Source organism: Clupea harengus, unplaced genomic scaffold (genome assembly GCF_900700415.2).
Source record: "Clupea harengus unplaced genomic scaffold, Ch_v2.0.2, whole genome shotgun sequence".
Classification (NCBI taxonomy): domain Eukaryota; kingdom Metazoa; phylum Chordata; class Actinopteri; order Clupeiformes; family Clupeidae; genus Clupea; species Clupea harengus.
The window spans coordinates 97,830-113,896 of record NW_024879593.1 but is presented as its reverse complement, the minus strand read 5'-3'; the positions used below and the strand labels follow the sequence as shown (position 1 = coordinate 113,896).

Genomic DNA, 16,067 nt, shown 5'->3' with positions numbered 1-16,067 from the left:
GCCAAGCTCGTAGCTTCTTTCTCAAGATGCCTTGAAGCTGTGCAGTGACACATCTTTGTGTTCACGATGGAGCGCTGCCAAGCTCGTAGCTTCTTTCTCAAGATGCCTTGAAGCTGTGCAGTGACACATCTTTGTGTTCACGATGGAGCTGTGCCAAGCTCGTAGCTTCTTTCCCAAGATGCCTTGAAGCGGTAATCACTACCAAAGGTGCAGCAACCAAGTATTAGGCTAAGGGTGTGTACAGCTATGTAACCCCTAAATAACCTATTTTTGGCTTTTGTGTGACGGTGGCCATATAGTAATCCATAGGGGTGGGGAAAAAAAATCGATTTTTCGATTTCTCTCGATTCTCTCTAGAACGATTCTGTCTCGATTCAGAAAAGTTCATAAACGATTTTTAATAAAAAAAATAAAAAAATTATTATTTTTTTTTTTTTTTTTTTTTTTTACACATTCATTTTGTGTTGAAATGCAAACTGCATCGATTATTGCATTGTTCATTGAAAGTCATAATTGTGACAAGGGAAAGCTTTTTCTCTAATAAAAAATAGAGAAGGTAATTCATCTGTTGATTTTCTTTAATTATCAAACACAAAGTAGGAAGTGATTTGAGACTCTGAGTATCAAACTCAGATGTTTTAAAAATCGACATGCATCGATAATCGTGTTATCGGTTTAGAATTGATAATCGATAATCGGTTTAGAATCGATAATCGGTGTAGAATCGATAATCGGTTTAGAATCGAATCGTTGACCTCGGAATCGAATCGAATCGTGAGGTGCCAAGAGATTCCCACCCCTAGTAATCCATATCATATGTATGCTGAATATATGGGTCTATATTAGCCATTTAACAGCATAGACTATACGTTGTGTAATGACTGTTGCACTTTCTGGTAGTAGTTATGCGTTACTCATTTGTGATCGATATTTCTCAGCTTTATGCCTGTCAGCCAAGTCAGAATGGACACCTATTCCTAACCCTTTAGAAAACATCCTCCAAGATTTCCCCTGAGTTTATTTGTGGGTTTGTGATCTCTAGCGGCGAGTAACCTTTGAGCAAGCCGCTGCTAAAAGCAAACATGTATTCTCCAGACGTCTCCGGGATAAAGGAGAAGATGACAAGATGCCACCGATCAGGAAGAAGCAGAGAGTGTTGTTACTGAAGCTGCAGCAGGAGCAGGTAAGAGTTTTGGTTTCAATTTGTTTCAAAATATCTCAATTGTAATGACCATAGAACAGACAGACTGACAACCGACAGAGTGGCTGAAACCTTTTAGTTTTTTCATACCACACAAGAGAGTTTGTCACTTATTTAGTATGTGTTATCACACACCATGACTACTTTTTACAGTATGTTTATTTCTTAGTGATTTCAGTTAAAGGTATGATGTGCACACAGTAGCGGGGGGGTCATTCCAATTAGCACTGATAAATGTTGGGTTCAATAGTGTTGTTGGTGGCATGCATGACTCTGTTTATTGTGTGTTGAAGTTGAAGTTCTCTGTTTGATTTCTTCGAGTCAGGCATGATCTATTGCAAACATCATCGGCCTAGGCCTTTTCTGGGTTTGTTTTATATAAAGGGTACTAGCATGAATACTAGCAACCTTAAAACAGTGACCCTGTAGGCTAACTCACTTCACTTCTGTTCATCCAAACCATGTTTTACTGATGTATAGGATTTGTTGTCTTTAGTTGTTCCATCGGTTTGATGATAATCTTGTTTAGTCGTATGCTGTTACTCAAGTATGCTTATTCATTTGGATCTGGCATTCCACTTCACATCTCAGTAGTCTTCTCATGTTCCGTAAGACATTGATTAAGTGCAGACCCTTGCCTTACTGAGGGAAATGTAATCCCTTGAAATTAAATGTCTTACCTGGTTCTATCTTGAAGCCACATAGCTCAGCTGTCTTTAACAAGCTACTCTTTCCAGTGAAAAGCGTGTAATGTGACGTCTTGTTTCGCTCCCTTTCTATGTGATTAGGCCGAGATTAAGAGACTTCAGGAGGCCAATAAAGCGGCACGTAAGGAGAGACGACTGCTGCTGCAACAACAGGAGGAGATTGAGCGCATGCACTCCACCACCCATAGACTACGAGAGCGCTTAAAGAGTGCTTGCCATCTGGTCAGTATTCACTGCAACTAGCTCAGGTCATAAGTCACCAAGATCTTTAAAAGCCTGAACTGAAATGTGTTTGTCTCACAGCTAGCTCAGTCATAAGTCACCAAGATCTTTAAAAGCCTGAACTGAAATGTGTTTGTCTCACAGCTAGCTCCGTCATAAGTCACCAAGATCTTTAAAAGCCTGAACTGAAATGTGTTTGTCTCACAACTAGCTCCGTCATAAGTCACCAAGATCTTTAAAAGCCTGAACTGAAATGTGTTTGTCTCACAGCTAGCTCAGTCATAAGTCACCAAGATCTTTAAAAGCCTGAACTGAAATGTGTTTGTCTCACAGCTAGCTCAGTCATAAGTCACCAAGATCTTTAAAAACCTGAACTGAAATGTGTTTGTCTCTTGACGTCCACCCCAGGAGTCCTCCAGCTTTGAGACCACAGAGGAGGCTGCCCCTTCCAATGTGACCATGACTGATGCCAACTCACGCAGCGCCTCTCCAGTCTCTGTGTCGGGGAGTGAGACCAGCAGCATCATGCTGAAGAAGATGCACTGCCACATGGATGACAAGTAAGATCACCTTTCTCAGCGTCGGAAATACACGAGGGCAAAGGGCAAAACTGCCCCTAAGAAATATAATTTTGCCCCTGATATCACTAGGAGAGGGGCAAAAAATGCCCCCATAATTTCCTCTAATAATAATTTAATGAACTTATCAAAAACATCGTAGCCTATATGACCCGGTCCAGTTGCCATAAAATGTTTTAGATTTTTTTTTTTAGATGTTATTTCACAAGTTTCAAAAAGTGCCCCCAATTTTATTTTAAATGCCCCTGGATTTCAGTCAGTGGGGGCAAAAATTGCCCCCTAAAAAAATATGTAAATTTCCTACCCTGCCTTTCTGTTACGACTTGGTGGTGATGTGAAGGGCACTTCCTCCACCAAAGGCCAAATGCCTTATCTAGCCGTGTTAACGAAAGTGAAAATGATTTTTGGATCCACCCCTGTGATTCAAATCAGCTCCAACATTTAAAGGGTTCTTCCTTGGCCCATGCTACACCCCTCCACCAAGATTCATGAACATCGGCCTGGTAGTTTTTTGCATAAGCCTGCTGGCAAACAAGCACACAGGCCAATGGCACCAAAAACATTGGTAATAGGTCATAATAATGAATAAATAATGATAGATGATAAAGCTCTACATATTTTCTAATTACTAACCAAAATATATTTCTCACAAATATAACAAACTTTAATTTGAATAATTCTATGAAACAGGTGAATACTAAAGTTCATTGGCAATATTACATTTACATTTACATTTAGTCATTTAGCAGACGCTTTTGTCCAAAGCGACGTACAAGGGAGACAACAGTCAAGCCAAGAGCAATAAAAAACATGGTGTAACAATAAATACTACTTTACATGAGAATTAGAAAACAACGACCTAGAAAAAAGGAAAAAGAAGTGCAGGAATGTAACTGCTGAAGTGCAAGTTAAGCGCTAGTCAGGTATTATCAAATATTAATGTACATGTTACGCTGAGCAGGCTGAAGTGGTAAAACATGGCTCCTGTACTTGCATACATATAATGGTTTGTTTAATGATTCTTCTTTCCTCCTGCGGTTCCTCAGGTTCCTGACGAAGAGAGAGCAGCAGCTGAAGCAGCGGCGCAGCTACGCAGAGGAGCTCCTGCAGTGGAAGCAGCGTCTGGACTCTGAGGAGAGAGAGATCCGCAGGATGGAGAGGCAGGCCGTGGCTGCCTGGGATAATGATATGCCTGAAGTCACCCCACACCATAAAGGTGTGTGCACTTCACCTACTGATATTCTCCACAACCCTTGGACATGGGGAATAAACAGCTCTGGAATGGTTTGATGCTTTAATTGAACATATTTGGTCACTAGTTTTGAAAATGGCCCAGATGTGGCCCAGATGGGATGTATTTCAACTAGATCCGGATATACCGTATTTTCCCGACTATGAACTGCACCGTATATAAACCGTATACAAAACAAACCTGTGTATTTACTAAACTATAGAGCTTCAGGAGCCGCCAGGTAGGGGGCTACTTTCTGCTGGACTATTCAGTAACTTATTTGCTGTCTTGCTTTGTCTTGTGTTGCACTTGCTTGATGTTTACCTGTGGTAGGAAAGTTGTTGGCAAGCTAGCCAACATAGCGATCACAATAACATTACAAAGAAGCCGACGCGAGAGCACTTATTACTAGCATCAATGTCCAAGCGTGTTATAACAAGCTTGCTAACATCGCTAACGAGATAGTTAGTAAGTTAGCGAAACCTGTTGAAATGTGCTTACTTTGTTTATGACAAACTAGCAGGTAAACAACTTTCCTAACACAGTCAAACATCAAGCAAGTGCAACACAAGACAAAGCAAGACAGCAAATAAGTTACTGAATAGTCCAGCAGAAAGTAGCCCCCTACCTGGCGGCTCCAGAAACTCCATAGTGTTACTTTAACTGCAGTTTATTGAATGTTATGTCATGCCATGTAGTTGTGGTGTGAGTGCTACTAGCCATTTAAGTGGTATGAAGTAGGGGTGGGCATTTCAAGCAAAAATACTACACCCCCTCCCCACACACACACACACACACACACACACACACAGACACACACACACAAAAATACCCCATTCGCACTCACAGTGAAAACCATTTATTCATTGTTATGGTGTGGTTCGGGAACATTTAGGTCTAATTGTTAGTTGATCCCCTGGGAACCTAGTACCATAGTACGATAATCTTTTGACATGCTTGCAGTGGCAATTGCAACCATTAGATTAAGGTTTTTGAGCGGTTAAGTTCTTCCTAGATCTCGTTAAGGTGCATTGCGCACAAAGAACTCAACTCATTTTGAACACTGACTGATTCATGTTTTAGCAGGATGTGTGTTGTCTGCCTATGTGTGTCAGAATGTGAGTGGGTCATTGCTGCTAGAGAATGACTCCCCTGCGATGATATTTATTTATTATTATTTATATTTATTATAGATGATATTTATTGCTCATCCAACAGGTGGTAGGAGAGTCAAACCTTTTCTTTTGTAAGGTGAAGTCTTAGCCTCCACATAAATGTATAGGTTACTGGATGCAACGGCCAACTACTGCATTCACACTTCTGTGTGGAAATACATCTCTAGATTGAAGCTGTTATTTAAAGATACAATCGTAACACAATGTTGCTTTAAATAAAAAATGGTTACAGATAATGTTTCACCCAGTTCTTCACTCCAATATTTCTCTCCTCACAGATGCTGTCGAGCCGGATGCATCGGCAGATCTGTCAATGTACAGTGGACCCTCCGACCTTCCCTTGCCTGAGAAGCTGACTGGGCATTCTGAAGCGTCCCAAAGTCAACACAGCAGTCCGCAAGCAGGTGTTGCCTCGTCCCAGGAGTCTGATATCTCTGAAAGAATCCTGGTAAGTTATAGGTCATTCCCACTTACACTGAAAGCCATTATTTTGATGATAATATGCCGTATTGGCGTCATGTGGGAATAGGAGCCAATTTTCTGAACATGGCAAAGTCTTACCGTCGTACCGTCATTCTACCCAACATTCCCGTCCTCAAGAGGACTCCTGCCCCTCTTCTACCCAAACTTTCTGTTTCAGGTTGTAAGATACATTTGAATTCATCAAATTTATCAAATCAAATCAAATATATCAAATGAAGTATATCAAATGAAAACATCAGTCAGAAACAGCAAGTTAAATTCACGTGGGAAATGTAAAGTCAGACGAGAAAGCAAGTTAAAATTGGGATAGAGGGCTGTGAGAAAGGGCAGCGAAAAAGTAAATCATAAGGCTGTGGCGCAGATAAGGGAAAGCTTTCAGACCTTGAGATGTGTCAGCAGATTAAAAACAGAAGTTCTGTAAGTGGAAAATACCACAAGAATCATGTGTTATTACTATGTACAGAGTGGACGAGACAGTATGTCACAATCTTAAGATCGATCGATAGATGGGCGGCCCAGGGGACCAGAGTGACATCACAGGATTAGGCCTTAAAAGTTTGAGCATCGCCTGTATCAGATCAGAATGCATTCTCCAGCTTGCTTGACTGTACTTGATCTTCTGTTGAGCGAGTTGTATTGTACCAGCATCTACCAGTAAAACTTATCTTGTTACAACAAATTGCTTCTTATGGTGGTTCCTCTCTAAAACAACACGCAAGAGTGAAAATGACTCTTACAAGGTTGAATACATATGCACTAATTATACTGTGCTTGTAATTCATACTGTATGTCAGCCTATTTACCCATAATAGAAACAAATGCCATCATTGACATAGTTTAGTGCTTATAGTTATCCTTTAACCTTATCAGGACAGAATAGGACCCACTAAGCTGCTCAACAACCAATACTTTGAGGGCTGGCTTTCTCCCTTTTTTATTCACTATTCTGTAGATTTCATGTATATACATTCTTCTGTGTTGCTTGGAATCATGTATCATGTACATATAGAGCATGTGTGCTAATATGTGTTATCCTCTGATATGTTTATGCTTGCTGCTGCTGCTGCTCTGCTTGTAGGCAAGATTGCTGATTGCTCTGTTTAGCTTTCACACCTAATGTGTTAATACTGTATGTGTGTACATTTGAGAAAGTGGTATGTTGGACATTTGGGATGCTGTCTTAATGTGGGATTAAAGTGTATCATCATAACCTTCCCCTGTGTCCTATCCTTTATCTGCACTAGTCTCCTTCAGGGGAAACGTCTAGCCTGTCCCAGCACCTGGAGGGTAGCGTGGGGCAGTCCCAGCACCTGGACGGCAGCGTGAGGCAGTCCCAGCACCTGGAGGGCAGCGTGAGGCAGTCCCAGCACCTGGAGGGCAGCGTGAGGCAGTCCCAGCACCTGGAGGGCAGCAGTGGGGGCAGCGTGAGGCAGATCTACTCTACTGACCACAGGACTAGTGATCAGATCTCATCTGGGAAAAGTGAGTCAAGGATTTGTTTTAACATTATAGGTTCTCTAAACATAACATTAATCTGTTTTTTTTCTTTAGCATGCACATATTTTGTTAGCATACAAAGTTAAGTTCTACAACAAATACAATGTGTTTCTACATTTGATTTGTATTGTTTTGTAGTTAGATATTATGTAAGGGATACATACGGCGGTCATTATCGAAAAATAAATCCCGGCGGGACGAACAGGACCCCGATGCGCAGCGGGAAATACTAGTTGCTTTTCCCTTCACCAGAAATAGAAATAGTTTCAAAGCTTCTCTATATTAAATCTTCAAAATTGGGAATTAAAAAAAAAAAGATTAAAAATGAATGGGGACTCATGTCTAGTAATAAAATACTACTTTTAATGTGGATCAAATGTTATTCTTTGTACTTTTGTAAAAAAAATTATATAACTAAGGTGGTGACAATTTTGATGCAGGTGTTTATGTTTTCTGTCTCTAATGGTCAACAGAATCTTAACAATGATTAAATATTATTTTTGGGAGGATGTGTTTACAAAGGATTGTCGCTTGTGCAATAAAACCAAATGCCATCCATGTGAAGCATAACTCTTTTATTTTGAGACAACCATTTGAAAGTAGAAGTTGGAGATGGAACAGTGCTTTTGTCCACTCAACATGCGTGCCATGATGAGATATACGAAGGAAATAGTTAGGAGGATGATGTTGCCAAGTTTTTGGTTCTAAGGACAATGAAGAGTAATATGATATTTAAGTACAAATTCAAGAACTACAACTAGCTGAGGATAAACTAGCGTAAATATTTACAGCTGTCACACTAGGAGATTTGCGTGTTAACTTCTGATTTGATTTGAAAGGCAAAATTCCATTTGCATGACATGATAACTAGCTGATGTTACAGTCTCTTCAAAATGATAACATATATATATATATATGATTTTTTTAGAGTCAACATCAGATCAGAGCAGTATTGAGAGCCGGATCTGGGCTCTGAAGGAGGAACTGAGAAAGCGCAAAACTGTTGTGCACCAGCTGAAGAAAGAACAGAAGAAACGGCAGAGAGAGCGCCTGAAGGCTCAGGAGGCCAATCTACTGAAACAGCTAGAGGTGTGTAGTCCTTCACGGGATTCTCTGGAGTTATATCTATGCATACTTCCTCAATCATAGTTTCTGTGTGCTTATTTGACACTTGTTAATCATGTTATTTATCAGTATACTATTATTTTGTCTTGTCTTTTAACCTTTAAGTCATATAATGACTTCATTAAGAAGACCAAAACAGAGTTAAGTGAAGACCTCGAAAGCACATTGACAACTAAACCAGATATCAAGAAGCTTACAACAGAAAAACCAAGAATCAAACCATCTCCACCCCAGAGGTCAGTTTCTTAAGATGTATGCCATATTCATTTAATTGGTAAAAATTGATGTATTTTGTCTTAAGTTTCCTTGCATTCTCCCTACCTCAGATCAGAAGCAAGCAACAACTTAAAGTCTCAGGAAACTGACAAGACCATCTCAGATTTTCAAGATAATAGTGGTATGTTAAAGATACTTTTCTTTAAAAAAAAATGTATGGCCTGTATTGCATGTACTGTGTTGACTTTTTCATGTGTAGTTAACTCTTAATTTTATCTTTGTGCATCTGTCCAATTATGGTTTTTTTTGTCTTGTTCCTAATTGCAGCCGTTGTAACCTCATATGGATGCCAGTCGGGCTCGGGCCACGAGGAGGGTTTGTCTGATGAAGATCCCCCCACTGTGACTCCAACACCAGTTTTAGGAAGTCCAGACCACTCTAATAGTCCAAAGAATCTGGTGTCACCTGAGCCTCACCATAGGCAGACATCTTTGAATGCATTATCCACAGTACAATCTGCCAGTGCAAACCTTGGCTCTCACCAGAGAGCAGAGTCAACTGTTGAGATCGACTCTTTGAAGTCTGAAAAATCCAAGAGTGAGCACTCCTACGCTCACCACTCAGATCATCTCTCGGATGTCCTTCTCCATCTGGAGGTTGTTGCAGAGCCTGAGGTGCCTTCACTGAGCAGCAAGGACCTGGCTGAAGAGTCCCGCAGAGAAAATGGCCAGAGTGGTGCTTCTAAACCGAGGTCTGAGGATGGCGTTAACGATGGTGCAGATGATGTTAAAACCACATCCTACTTACCAAATCAAATGGCCTCAACGGAGCAGAAAACCTGGGGCCAGACCAAGGCATCATCTCCCCCAGCTGATGGTTATAATGATGATTTTGAGTCCCTGGCCGAGTCCTCCCTCGTGGCTTTGGGCAGAAATTCTATGCTCTCCACTCTAGAAGAGCAAGGAATGTCATGTCACAAGTCTGTAAGAAATAGTAGCGAGGATGAAATTGGTGAAGAGTTTACCTCAAAATCAGAATTAATTAGTGACATCCACTCTAATCATCTGTTCGACCTCAACAGCCAAACTGCGAAATCTTTAGATCAGGACAGAGAAGAGGACTTCATCTCTAAAATGTCCACAGAGTCATCTACTTCTAATTCACAGGTCTTGTCAGCGGTGGACAAAATGGATGCTTTCAGCATCGGGGATAAAGTCCTTGTAAGGAATCTTCAGCTCGGTGTTTTAAGGTTCAAAGGCCAAACTAGTTTTGCCAAGGGGTTCTGGGCTGGAGTGGAGCTTGACCAATCAGAAGGAGATAATAATGGAACCTGTGATGGTGTGGTGTACTTTGAATGCAAACCAGCCCACGGTGTCTTTGTTTCTCCCAATCATATTTCTCACCTGCCAGGGGTTTGTAATGATGATGTTGAAACCACCGATGACGAGGACTCTTTCTTTGAAGACGCGTCACGCAAAGACTCTTTGTTTGACGGCTCAAAGGATCAATTGCAGCAACAAAGCCATGAAGTTGATGGCGGCCAAAAATCTGATCAACTGTTTTACACCGGAGACAAAGGCCACTTTGATCAAACCGATGGATCTTGTGAACTGCAAAACAAGCAAACCACGTTAGAGAAAGACTCTGTGACACTGACTAACTCTGACCTCATTATTGATCACTCCAAAGATGAGAAGTGCTCATTAATCAGTGTAGAAAGCAGAGCTATAAACCTGGATCGTGCTTCCACGGATAACCAAAATGTCCTTCTGTCTGCCATGGGGAAGTTCAACTTGAAAGACCAGGCTCAGGAAGCGGAGCCTTCTGCTCTCCTTGACTCAGTAGACAATGAGAAGGGTGTCTCAGATACCGAGATCTCTACTGATGAAAAGTCTGATGTTTCAAAGCCTTATGAGAAGGAAAGCTTCGGCACATTTGCAGATCAGCTCTTCAAGAACTTTGTGTCAGTCAACGTGGAGCAATACCAACAGATACAAAAAGCTAAAGAAAAGAAGATACAGGATGCCAATTTGAAGAAAGATGATTATAGCTGCTTTACAGAGACACACATGCCTTCAGCAACCATAAAGATGGATACGTTTCCTTACTTTGATGACGAGGAAGAGGATATAACATCACCAGAACTTTACAACCAACAGGTGAGTAACTAGAGATTCAGTGAGTGGGACGAAGGGAGATAGAAGTTATTCAAATTGCATACAAGGTTTCTTTATGATTTCAAACACAGAACACAGCTCACACACAGTTTCTGAACACAGCTCATGTCCTTCAGCTGTACATGGAAGGTGCTTTTCAGACTGAATGAGCTGGGTAGGCTTGTAGTCAGCATATCATTCATTCCAAAGGGTTTGACAGACTGAATGAGCTGGGTAGGCTTGTAGTCAGCATATCATTCATTCCAAAGGGTTTTCAGGCTGAATGAGCTGGGTAGGCTTGTAGTCAGCATATCATTCATTCCAAAGGGTTTGACAGTTCCAAGTGAGTTTTCTGACATCATTGTTGTAATAAAAAACACTAATGCCCTTTTTCCACTACAGACCGGGGCCAGCCCGAGTCTTTTCCACTACAGACCGGGGCCAGCCCGAGTCTTTTCCACTACAGACCGGGGCCAGCCCGAGTCTTTTCCACTACAGACCGGGGCCAGCCCGAGTCTTTTCCACTACAGACCGGGGCCAGCCCGAGTCTTTTCCACTACAGACCGGGGCCAGCCCGAGTCTTTTCCACTACAGACCGTGGCCAGCCCGAGTCTTTTCCACTACAGACCGGGGCCAGCCCGAGTCTTTTCCACTACAGACCGGGGCCAGCCCGAGTCTCTTCCTCCAACTTGAGCACTAGTGACGAGCCCCAGTTTACTGTTTTGGTTAGGAGTTATAATATCAAGGACATTTGCAAACCAAGAACACAAGTGCTTAGCAATGGTTGGGTAAGGACGCGTAAAAAGGAATTAAAACAGAATATAATCATGTCATGGAATTGTTGGAAACCGTGTCCTTGATTGTTTTGCGAGGGTTTGATTTACCCATAGATAGTTTTGATTTACCCATAGATAGTTTTTCTTTACAAATACAAGGCAAGTCATTTTTGTTGCTAGGCAATCTAAAATAATGCTACCTATATGTTTTTATATTTCTCCAGTTTTATTGTTGCATTGTATTCCATTGCAAAAGTCAGTAGGTCAGCCCTGATTGGGCCCGGCCCACTCCAGAACCGAATTGAGAGTGAATTGGGCCACGTTTCCAGTCCAGCCCCAGAGATGGAGACAGAGCCATAGTCATATATCAACTCAGTTTGATTTATTCATATAGCGCCATTGCATTGTCTCAAGACCGGAGCCCAATCCCAAGTCTTTAACCCCCAAGAGAAAGGTCACTGGTAACGGTGGACATGGAAAAATCTCTTTGTAACAGGAAGAAACCTGGAGTAGAACCCAACTCAAAAGGGGGGATTGATGTGCCTGAGACCAGTAGGGATAGGAATCTATTTAATTATGTTAAATCTATTTTATCTGTCTGACGTAAGAGATCTAGTTAGTATCTCAGTATGTTCAGAGTAAGTGTTTCGTGCCTTAATTGTTGGTCTTTCTGCTATAGGAGAGTCCTGTGTTGGATGCATCTGGGCAATTGGAATTGGCTAAACGTTTGGCTGAGCTGGAACTTAGCCGAGAACTGTTGGATGCTCTAGGAGAAGAACCAGATTGGTTTGAAGAGGATTTCGGTCTTAGTTCTAGGAAAGAGCTAAGACAGAAACAGCTCCACCTGTGGCAGGAGGGAGGTATTCCAGGTACTCTGAGCTCAGCACCAGGTGAGCAGGTGAAGACTCCTCCCAGGCCAGAGCTGCCTCTTCAAGCCAACAGAACCCCTGAGAGACCCGTCATGATTGTGCCTCACGGCGTGCTAGAGATGGAGAAGCTTGTGTACGCTGCCACTCAGGAGATCTGGGACAAGTGCAGATTGGGAACGGGTAAACCACTGGCTGGATCCCCCAGACCCCAGGCTTCTGTTGGGTTCTTAGGAGGGGAACCCGAGACTGAGGACCAGGACACTTACTGCAAGCAAAGCTACAAACAGGTAAAGTCCATCCACAACCAGAGGCATTTGGAAAAGAAATCCTTTTTTTCAGTTTGTGTATTTTGTCACTTGGATTAGAAACTCTACTCACCTCCTTTGCCATTGTGAAAGCTAATGGTTCAATAATGCTGCTTTATCCAAGTCTCCACATGTTGCCAGGATGTGGTGAAGCTGCATTTGTGCGCCACAATTAAGTATCACCTAAATGCACTCTAACCAGCCCTGTAACCCAGCTCCAGAGGGTTAATACCCAAAAAGAGTATGTGCTGTTATTAAGTATTAGTAGATCTGGTCCTTCATTTGATGAAAAATACCCTTTTTAAATTCAATAAACTGCCAGGGCAAGTTATGTCACACTGAGGAGGTTATTTCAAAAATGTATGAAAAGATGAGTTCTACATTATTGTGATTTTTTCTTTCTAATTTGAACCTGCGGTGGTGGTATATGTTGATGAAATCAAAATCCACCATCGTCCTATACTGTCGGTCTAATCATTTCCTCACGTCTGAGGGGATTTGGGTGATGACGTTAAAGTATAACTTAAAGAGTACCTTTAAGTCAATTAGTATACGAAGTTCCAAACTCATCCTACATACCTAGATGAGCAGTTTACAGGCCTGTTTATTGGGAGGCATCTGTTAGCCCCAGGAGTCTGTGGCTACATTCAGGTACTTGTGATCGCGACCAACATGCCGTGATATTTAAAAAAAAAATTAAAAAAAGGTGGAAGTCGCCTGGACTTTATGGCTCGGACTGAGCCATAAACAAATCCAGCCAATCAGCACGTTGCTTCAGAAGCACAGAAGGGAGGGGTGTGATTTGATTGGCTGTGGAGCCCAAATATCATCAACTTTTTGGCATAATCACAGACTGCCTTTAATGGGTGTTTGGAGGTTTGCTTCATAACCAGACAATCTGAAATTAGCAGTCTGCCAGGACTACCAGACATAAAACATGTTTTGCCATATGGATTGTATACAACATAGGGATAAAGGTGTTTCTCTGTCTTCTTAACATGCTTTACAGCCATGGCATTACTTTGATCATTTGAGACTCAGATCTGAGAGCTCAAGGTTTAGAGGAAACTGTCTTTCCCCTACATGTGAAATGCTTTCTACTAATAATACAATTATGGATTGTAAAAGTGCAGTGAAGAAAACCTCACCAAATGGATTCATGGACATGGACCACAGTTCTAAGAGTTACTCTGAGACCAAATCAGCAGTTTTACAGTGAATTGCATCTGTTTTTCAGGCTGTATTTGATTTATCGTGGGAGGTCATCAAGGACGTATTTGCCAAGGATCATAATGCAGAACAGCCTCAATGGAAGAAGCCTCAGCGCATCAAGTCGTCCCACTTTCATGGAGTCAAATGCACAGAGGACATCCAAACAGTTCAGGTCAGTTGGACATGTTGGTGTAGAGAGCTCTCCGCCGCCAGGACAAGACATTTGGTCATAGTCAGATCATTTATTACGATTCTGACATGATTTGAACCCCTTATGTGTTAAAATGTTATTTAATGTGTTTTTGTTCCAGTCTTTTCTCACAGAAGAGGTGTTGAAGTTGTATAACTTGAAGAGGGAGCACAACCAGAAGACCGACTGGCAGAAGATGCTGAAGTTTGGCAGGAAAAAGCGTGACCGAGTTGATCACATACTGGTAAGACATGTCATCATAGAGAGGCATCAGGCAGATGATGCAGGTTTGACCAGTTTGGAGGAATGTGTTTGTGTGGAACTAGTTTCAAATTCATTTTTGAAAGGCAAGTCTGTTGGCTTTTAGCCAGTTAGCTCACTTGAAGAAAATCTTCCTGCTTCTTTAAAGTAAGTTTTGAGTTCCCTGTTCTGTCCTTCTCTTAGGTTCAGGAGCTGCATGAGGAGGAGTCGCAGTGGGTGAACTATGACGAAGATGAGCTGTATGTGAAGATGCAGCTGGCGGATGGCGTTTTTGATGCCTTGTTAAAGGACACGGAGGATGTGTTGTCCCAAATTCAGGAGAGGAGGTCCATCAGAGCCATGTCCTCCTGATATCCACACGTCCTTAGAAGAACACTTCATGTCTCCTTCCAGATCAATGTCCCGTCTGTGGACAAGGTTCTAGGTCCTTTGGCCACAGATAAACAAAAACGATGTTAACCTGACCTGGTCTTTCAATCTTCAGTGTGTAGTTGGCTTTATTACACCAAAACAGACCAAATGATTCTTGAAATTATACTGATGTTCAACAGCACACTTAAGATTTATGTAATCATCAGAAGACAAAACATCACATGAACTTTTAACATGAGAGGGAAAAGGGGCTGTTAACGTTTTGAAGTCCATGGAGTGATTTATTTATCATTTATAAGTTAAGTGAGGAGATGGAGAGGTTTTAGAAAGGGGCTGTCAAAACGTTAATCTATGAAATATCTCAAGCCAAAACGTCACATCTCTTTCTTACAATGTGAACTCTCCCTAACAGTCTCTTGAGTTTTTCTCCTGATTAAAAAGGAAACAGGAGAAACACGACATCAGCCTAAATGTCATTATTATCATTTAATTAGGTCTGGTGACATTGTCATTAACCTCTAAAACCTTAGCCTTTAAAACAGCTCTCTTGTGTTCAGTGGTCTCATGTCAGCTGATTTTGATTTCTGCCCATCACTGGTGTAATTATGTCTAGATTTTTCAACTGTATTGATCTATTTACCTGTATAAAATGTGGAATTGTTAAAACCTAGGTAATGTTACTGTTAGAACAGGCCCCTGTCCTGGTGGTACAGCTAATGTGGTTGAACTGCACACAAGGCAGGAGTTAGGGGGGTGTTTTTGTATACTGTAGAAACAATGGTGATCAAGGGCTTCTCTTTTTTATGAATAATTTGGGAACTTAAGCCGTGTGCTGTTGTGTATACATACATAATACAATAATTCTGTATTATGTAAGCATTTAGACGACCTTGGACAATATCCTGAGATGCTGCACTTGTTCTCATTCAAATCGGATCAGTCCTTAATTGTATACTGTGTTCATAAAAGAAATGTCACCTGTAGAGGTTTGAACCTTTCTCTCTGAAATGGAGTTATGAAAATTGTATGAAAAGTTGTTGAAAAGTTCAGTTGTATGAAAATATACAGCTGCACACCACTTGAAATGTACAAACTTGTTCTTTTACTGCATTAGACACACACACACACATATATAATATACACATAATATAAATATATTGTCTTGGATATGTAAATTGTTTCACAAAATATTTTTTGAAAATGTAAATAAAGTGGATTTCTTGAATGCCACTCTATTGTGTTTCTCTTTTGGGGTATCCAGATGGCCTCGACCATGGAGACATGTAGGCTACATTTGGGTAGGAATGAGTACAACAGTGACATTTGAACTTTCAACCCTGAACTCAGGGCTCCAATAAGGATTTTGAAGGCTTTTGACCAAACTGGATCTCTGGCCATCAGAGGACTTGCAGACTCACTGACTTTGCATGTGTTCACATTAAATCCTCAAGGGCCAAAGGCTGTCTGATTTTCTCAATTAAACAAGTCTGC

The 16,067-nt window shown here is 41.4% G+C and overlaps 1 protein-coding gene across 1 annotated transcript in view; it reads left to right on the top strand.

Annotated features, from left to right (window-relative positions):
• cep350 (centrosomal protein 350) overlaps positions 1–15,801 on the top strand; it is a gene marked incomplete at its 5' end in the record, with an annotated part of 39,289 nt that extends 23,488 nt beyond the window's left edge. Inside the window, 15 exons of the mRNA XM_042704170.1 lie at positions 1,096–1,183; positions 1,990–2,130; positions 2,539–2,690; positions 3,755–3,924; positions 5,393–5,562; positions 6,842–6,984; positions 7,027–7,079; positions 8,023–8,183; positions 8,325–8,455; positions 8,546–8,616; positions 8,763–10,594; positions 12,047–12,523; positions 13,779–13,925; positions 14,065–14,187; positions 14,388–15,801. Coding sequence (XP_042560104.1) covers positions 1,096–1,183; positions 1,990–2,130; positions 2,539–2,690; positions 3,755–3,924; positions 5,393–5,562; positions 6,842–6,984; positions 7,027–7,079; positions 8,023–8,183; positions 8,325–8,455; positions 8,546–8,616; positions 8,763–10,594; positions 12,047–12,523; positions 13,779–13,925; positions 14,065–14,187; positions 14,388–14,555 — 4,027 coding nt within the window. The remainder of the gene's footprint in view (positions 1–1,095; positions 1,184–1,989; positions 2,131–2,538; positions 2,691–3,754; positions 3,925–5,392; positions 5,563–6,841; positions 6,985–7,026; positions 7,080–8,022; positions 8,184–8,324; positions 8,456–8,545; positions 8,617–8,762; positions 10,595–12,046; positions 12,524–13,778; positions 13,926–14,064; positions 14,188–14,387) is intronic.
• Between the last annotated feature and the right edge of the window lie 266 nt (positions 15,802–16,067).